We start from the raw sequence: 7,944 nt of genomic DNA on the forward strand, positions 1-7,944 counted from the left end.
GTTCCAGTTTGTTTCATGACTATCAATGAAACAAAGAACCGAGGGGTACCTTACACTCTGCTTCGTGGGTTGTCTCAGAAATTGCTGTGAGATCACAGAAAAAACATAGGAAATGAACAAGTCATGGTATAGAGAGCCTGAACCTTTTCCTTCAAATTCAGTGGCTTTAATGGAAAAAATCATTTGTTTAAAGCATTTTTATGATTTGAGAATTCAAAGGCACTCTTAAATAAATTATTAGCAAAATGTTGCTATTGTTGCAGTTAAGGGAGCAGTAAAAAGTGATACAAGGCATAACAACATACTCATGGCCATATCCAAAGCTTTTTGGAATCTATGAAAAAGCCTTTCCTTATTTTTATCAAGTCCTGAACATGAGAACTGCTGACGGTTAATAGAAGATAAGGAGCACATAAAAGGCAGGTTGAGAAGAAAGGGGATGCTAAATAGGGAACAAAATGAAAATCAAAGCTAAACACATTGTTACAAATTCTGAATAGGTCTTGTATGCAAGAAAGGGGAACTATAGTACAGTGGAAGGAATCAAAAAAAGGGAAGTTTAAAAGCTTTTTATGTGACTAAAACATGTTGTTTTTCCATGTTTCTTTGGCAGTTATCTTTCATAACTATGAGCTTAAGAGAAGTAGATGATTGTCTGTCACTAGGATTCATTCACTCGCTCGTCCTCTGCCAGTGAAGATGAGCCTGACAGAAACTAGTCTGACGTTTCTGGTTTTTGCTGCTGCTTACTTTTCCTGTGTGAAGGTGAAGGTTAATGCTCCATTTCCCTTGCTAGTGTTTGTAAGATTTCTTGTGTTGTTTTTGTTTCCTCACACAAGTTATTTTCTTAATCATATCAAGTGTTGCCATCTAAAGTGCACACTGCAAATATGCCCAGCACTTTCCTTCTGGTAGATATGAACTGCTGGCTTTTGTTTTCTCTAACTCTGTGGCAAAATCTTTTCACTGAATACTCAGTGAAACTTGTTTCTCAAGACATCTGTTTTCCCACCTAATGCTTTAATGTCTCTCCAGTTTTTTGACACAAACTTTTGTACCTAGTTTTTTGTTTAACTGGAAAATCATCATTTTGTTCAGAACATGGATAGCTTTGAATTTCATATGTTGTTTGGATTAGTGTATTATTCCTGGCTTCACTTCTTTTGTCAGATCTTTGTTGGCTAGTGCAATAGTACACAGATATCTGTGCTACTTTCTTGACATTATAGGAGTGTGTCTACTAATGATTCCTTATGTGCATTTGTGTTATATGTTAATAGCTCCTATATGTTCTTGGTAGTCTTTGAGAAATATAAAAAATTCATGCTGTTCTGGTTTCTAATAAGGTATTATTTAAAAAAAAAAGAATAGAAGGACAGAGAAACTCATCAAAATATTATTTGAATGCCCACTCTGCATTCTCAGCCAAGAAGGATTTAGTCACTGCCAGGTATATTATTGAATCCTGGTCAGTTGCTCATGGCCGTGGACGACAAGGTTGACAGGCAGAGGAGAATGCAGACACTTTTGGCTTCTACCATCCATCTTTATATAAAAGAGGTAATTAAAAGTAAGATGTTCAATAGCACAAAACAGAGCCAAGCACTCCACTTTAAGACCTCCTGTACTGCTGAAAACCAGTGTTGCAAGTTTTAGGAAATCCCAAAAACTCATTGGGCGCTCCAAGGAGGAGTTTTTCCAATGCAGAAACTCGGGGTTGGCATTGTGTGGCTTACGTTATACATAAAAGTCAGACTACACAAAATAAAGGTTACTTCTGTCCTCAAACTGTTTTGCTAACTTTCTCAGAATCTTGAAGTTAATACTAATGTAATTGTTTGATATATCAGATGAATATTAGTTAAATCCAGGATGAGGATGTAAAATGGTTTTCCAGGTCTTTTTTCCAGGTTACACAAAATGCCAAGACTCACTTTATAGCTTGTCAACATTGGCCACCAAAGGGAGATTAGCTCTAGGTCTTTAGGAACTGTTTGCTGGAAAAAAAATGACATTGTAGAGGTGTTAGGGGTTATTTTCCAAAATATCTTCTTTTAGAAGGAATTTTAGTGTCTTGCTCCCCTTTCTACCCTCCCAATTCCAGAAGGCAGCCATCCATATTATGAGCTAATGGCTTTAACTTTCTTTAGAAAAAAGAGAAAAGACTGTTTTTGAGATACAAGATTGCATGAAAGCACCTGAAACTGCTAGTATCAGTTCTCTCTCCCTGAGGGCTGACTCTGCAACCTCTTGAAAAGTAAGGGATTTGAATGGAAACATTGACTCTCGTTTAAAGAACTGCTGACATGCCTGAAATGAGGGAGCACATTCCCACATGCTCTTTGTTGGAGAGTGTTACTGGAATTGCAAATAGGTTTTCCATGTCATTTTGTGGAAATTATCAGTGCCATTATAAGCCACTTTGGAGCATTGCTAGAGCTTTGAATTGTCAAGGAATGGAGATTGTTGGTGATATGGATGATGTATAATGCCAGAGCATATCATCTTAGTTAAATAATACTGTGAATAGTACTGAAACATTTCCAGAATTGGTATCAGCAATTTTTTCTCTTAATTATCAGAATGAAATATTCAAAATGTTACTGCACCATCAAGGTTCTACAACTCAGACCTTTTCTATAGAGGCAGTGTGATTTCTGTGTTTGTACAGGTAGGTGATACTGTGATGCTAGGGTTGACATGTCTCAGAAGAGGCTTGAACCCCAAATCCCAATAGTCTTATTGTGGCTCAAAGTTGTTCTCACTTTGGTATGCTGGAGCAGTACACATTTCGGACATGCTGGCTGTAGCTCTTAAAACTGGTCACTTAAAAAGGACAGTAAAATTCTTTTACATTTGTATGCAGTAGTGTTAAGAGCTCTTCCACAGTTTTTTGAATGCTTGATGACAGAGTTCCCCAGTGTGAACGTATGCCTAATTCACAGAAGACCATATTCTGCTTTTAATAGTAATGTCTTTTGGGGCCCCACCTCTGCATGCTGTCACAACTATCATAGCTGATGACCTGTCACAAACCCCTTGGTTCTTGACTTGGTTCTCATTGCCTGTGGCTGAGAGATGCAGCACGTGTGACCATGTTGTCCCTAATGCTTGAATGTGTCATATTTCTAACTTCAGTGGAGAATTAAAATTTAGTAGGTAATGACTCTGTAAGTTTGACTATAGTTAATGCAGGTCTTCTCATGTTTTCTGATTAAGGGACACATCAGTTACAATAACAATTCAAAAAGTTAGGCTTCAAGGACTGATTCAAGTTCACCACGTTGGGTGAGGGTGGTTGCATGACTTTGTTAGAGAATTGTTTGGTACCTTGGGACCAAACAATATGACACTTTAGGAAGACTTCCACAAAAGGAACAGGCAACAGCAGAGCAGTAGCCCTCGTTATTAAAATCAACCGTTCCAACAATGCATGCTTATTACTTACCCTAAGCTCAGTAGTAATTTTGTCAGCCTCATCAAATATTTATCAGCCCTCTTCTGCTAAGCACATTCTAATTCTGAGTTATTTTGTATTCTCGTACTCCACAGAGTATCATCTCATCTTTTTCACCTGTTACAGTAATTCTGTCTTCCTGTGGTTGCAGTGTCACCCTCACCGATTTAGTATTAAACCTACTGCAGTGTTTCCAAAAGTAGGATATGAGGCTGAAGTAGAAGTGAATGAAAAACAGTGTAAGTGCTGAGTTTTGTAATAGCTGCTGGAACATATGACCAGAAATACTCATGCTGCACAAAGCAGTGCTGGTGTTGTCTTACCACCCTGTGTTATTGCGTGAGTAAATCTATACCCATGCCTTAGTGTTAGTAAGCAGTATGCCAGTACATAAGGCTAATCAAGTTTAGGTCTTTGGTAACATATGGTGGATGCAAAAATAGCTTGTATTTCCTAGTGCAGACTTTGGTTTCAAACTTTGGTTCTATTTCAGGGGGAAAAGTAGAAAGACGTTCCAAAATGTTTAGTAGCACAATATGTGATATCTGGAGTGGTGCTACAACTAGGTCTGTTTCCTGTCCTGCTACCCTCAAAACAAATGTACTATGCCACTTACTGAGGACACGTTTGCTTTTATCAGTGGCATTTTATTTACAGCCCATGTTGCCTCACAGAACAAGGAGAACCACTACAGAAATGCTGTACTTCCTTAGCTTGCTACATTTCCTAAATAGAGTAAAAAATTTCATGACACCTGTTAGGCCGGATTACTTTTCACCTCAGTGTATAGCTCCTATCCAGTAAGACAGCAAATAAGATACTACTTAATGAAATCTGAACTCTTACTCAATTTAGTTGTCTTTAAAATTTCTCTATAAAGGTTGCCCTTGCCTTCCTGTTAATAATGAACTGAATCTGTGATTTTTTTTTTTATTTTTTTTTTAATGTGTTTTGGCTCATAGGTGTCTCATCTGTCTTCAGGTCCAGTACCTTGAGTGTAGTGGACAGAGTGATGGGCTGTGTAACACTGCAATACCCCAGCTATGTATGAGCACCCTGGAGAATACTACTTTAAAAATTAGAAGCTAAGCTTGTTTTCTAGAAAGTAGCCTTAGCAAAATGTTGTAACTTGGATTTTGACCTCATCTCCGATCCCATTCAAGAAAACCTTAAATGTGAAAGTTAGGAGTTAAAAATACCAATATTATATGCATTTAGACAGAGTTAGAGCTCTCCTGTGGCTTGTTTATTAAGAAAATTGTGTTCTTTTGCGGCTTTATTCTGCTGTGTTTAATATTCCAGCAAATGTTAGATTTATTGTCATGTGTATGAGTACTAACAACTTGTCACTTTGAGATGGGCAACTGCTGTCATTGCAGGTGGGAAAGAGGAAAAAGAAGCAAGGTAAGAAGAGAGGATAGAAGAACCTAGCACAGTAGAAAATGAGAAAAATAGAAAATACACTAAATGTTCCACATCACATGGGTATTAGTTCTCTCCCCTGTAGTCATAATACCGCAAAGTTTTTGATCGTGAAAAGCATTAAAAACATGTGCATGCTTTTATCTGGCCTGCATTGTTAGCAGCATGAAGCAAACAATCACTGCAACTGTTCTTCAGTGCACGTTGCAAAATGTGCCTGAAAAGATAACTTTTGCATAGCTAGGCTGCTAGCAGTACCTAGGTTAGCTAACTTAGAACTAGATTGGTTGCATCCAAATGAGCTATGGCCTAAATCAGGGCAGTTGCCATGACTTTATCTTCTCTTCTCCCCAGCCACCAAGTGTTTCTCCGTTCGCTGGTGCCAGCACTACTGTTTATATGACCAGGTGGTAAGGCAGCTTTAGGGAGCTGAACTGATTGAAACCTTGCCCCAAATGTGGTTAAAGCTGCTTTTTTACCTTAGTCTTTATCCATTATAGTTAGACCATCAAAAGGAAAGGTTACTATTTTATGGGGTCAGTGAGTTGTAACTGGGTCTACAGGTACAAAGCTGCTAGTTCTGCAGTGGAGGAGGTTGGTATGCACGGAGGAGAACATGACTATCCATTTTGGCAGCAGGCCATAGATATATAAAATTAAGTATAACATGAAATTGTGTCCTAGCTTTTGACTTGATCAGCTTCCTGAATCATTCACCACATAATTGCAGGCGCATGAGTGCTGGTTCAAGGAAGGAGAAGGGAATGGGGAAGCCACGACTGTCCCAGCTTACATTCGTTTGTGCTGCCATGTGACTTGCAGCCACAGTAGCTGAAGCACATTCAGACCCTTAATAAATAGAAGCACTGAGAAAAGAACCAAGAATGCTCTTAGGATTTTTTAAATTGTGTGCTATGCCTTATTAAGTGGAATTGTAAAGTTATTCTGAGTTCCGTTACCTAATGAACCAGTGCTGGAAATCCTAGTTTATTTTTATGCCGTGGAAGGTGGTTTGTGTATGATGGGGAGCCTCTTCATTCTGTGTTCACAATCCATTGTGCCAGAACTCATTTGTGCTTTTTCCTGGCAATTTTCTCACAGCTCTAAAATTGTGGACACAGGAACTAATCCAACAAAGTTCTTAAGCACATACACTGCTAAGTATATGTAGTCTCACCGGACTCACAAGGGAGTGTAGTAGGCAAAGTGAAAACGCCCTGTGGTCTTTCTATATCAACTGTATTTGGTCTTTCTGGGAGTAAAATTGGTTGTAAGCCTGAAAGAAATGTCATATTAGGACAGCTGCTTCTCCTATCCTCCTTAGCATTTTGTTGGTTTTGTCAAATGGAGAATAGGTCAAGACTCCATCACGAGCATGAAGCTAAGCCAGCACATAAATACCCTTGAGCAGCGGTTTTAACATTTTGGAATATTTATAGCTAACAGCTAAACTTTAGGATAATAAACTGTTCGTGGGCAGTGTTAGTTCATTTTCTCTAAAATACAATTTTTATTCTGGCTGAATTCCAGGCTTCTGAGCATGGACTAGAAATCAATCTGGAATGGTCTGAAATTAAATTACCATTCTTTTTTTTCTTTTCCCTTTGTTAAAAGAATTTTTCAGGGGAGCTGTCTGATACACACAGTGTAATATAATAAATGTGACTAAACTGGAGGAAAAAAAAAAGGGCAACACAAGAACCTCTGTTAAATGTCATTTGCTTTCTGGAGCACCGTTCTGACAATTATGCACTGACCTAAAGTAATGTGTCATGTCCTGTATTTCACTGTTTCTTTTCTGGATCCTCAATATTTGATATTTATAGTCATGTAGTACATCATGACCTATATTGTGAACTTTAATGCAAAGACAAACTAGAAAACATAGACTATTTAGCCAAAACTGATTTCTTTTTCCAGTAACTACATCCCCTTCTCCTGTGGTAACCCTTAAGAGCTGTATTTCAGATCTGTTTTTTCTGTTGATCAACTTTGTTTTAGTGTGATTGCCCTTCTGCTCCCACTTTCTCCTTTCATCGTCCAATCTTGGAGTCCTTTTTCTTCCTGGAGAATGATGAACTCAGTGCTCAGCTTGTAATATTTGGTAGAGATGCAGAAGGTGTTAATGGTTATTGGTATTTATGAAGACAAAGGTGATCAGGACTGCTGGATTTCCTGTCCAGATATCACAGCTGCTCTGCATATTCAGTTCTGGGATTTTCTAGTCTGAATTTCATTAAGAAGAATTAGGTAACTGTTTCTCAGTGTAGAATGTTCTTGAATTCTAAAGAACAATTATAGGTAGCACTTAAAAGTTATTGTATTACATGTAGAGAAAGGTAGTTGAAATGAATGCAAGATTTCATTAATTTAGTTAGTGATTAGAGTATGTTTTCCCCAAACTGAATTTTGCCTTATCCATATTCACTACCGATTTATGTCTTCTTTCAAATTCACAATAATTTCTACAACGGCTTAGGTCAATGGCTATCAAGGTTACCATTCCCTCCAGAACCGAGCATTGCCTCTCAGTTCCTAATGTCCAAAAGAACGGTCTTCTGCCAGGTTACATCCCTGAACTTGTTCTCCAGAAGAGCAAATGAGAACTAATGTTGATAGAAGCAGGAGTTTACACGTGGGCAGCCACAAATAAGGCAACAGAAACATCAGCTAAAACTGTTCTAGAAGCACACATCACAGGTTTGTGTGAAGCTGATCTTGTTTATTTGCTCCTAAAATCAGATTCTAGGTTATTTACAGAATCACAGAACAGAGGCAATAGTGAAATCTAATACAATTGTTAATATAAAACAAAAAAGTAGCCAACTGAAATGTTAAATATGCATGCAGCTCAGTCTAGAGAACCTGAAAATGTTTTCAGACTTATTTCTGCAAATCAGTGGGAATACATTTGTGGAAAAGAAGGTAACGGTCGAAGTTCATATAGGAATTAAAAAATTCATATAGGATAAATTAGGTGTTATAAGCCATTCTCTAATTCTCAAAAAGTCTTCCACCTAAATCACTATTTCAAACAGAAATGATTTTTTTTTTTTTTTTTTTTT

The 7,944-nt window shown here is 37.8% G+C and overlaps 1 protein-coding gene across 1 annotated transcript in view; it reads left to right on the forward strand.

The window, feature by feature from the left end:
- The first annotated feature begins 1,479 nt into the window (after nucleotides 1-1,479).
- Nucleotides 1,480-7,944, forward strand: part of BMPER (BMP binding endothelial regulator) — a 291,188-nt gene continuing 284,723 nt past the window's right edge. Inside the window, exons 1-2 of the mRNA XM_009332417.1 lie at nucleotides 1,480-1,560; nucleotides 3,609-3,696. Of these exons, the coding sequence (XP_009330692.1) occupies nucleotides 1,480-1,560; nucleotides 3,609-3,696 (169 nt within the window). The remainder of the gene's footprint in view (nucleotides 1,561-3,608; nucleotides 3,697-7,944) is intronic.

Source organism: Pygoscelis adeliae, unplaced genomic scaffold (assembly GCF_000699105.1).
Source record: "Pygoscelis adeliae isolate BGI_AS28 unplaced genomic scaffold, ASM69910v1 Scaffold58, whole genome shotgun sequence".
NCBI lineage: Eukaryota > Metazoa > Chordata > Aves > Sphenisciformes > Spheniscidae > Pygoscelis > Pygoscelis adeliae.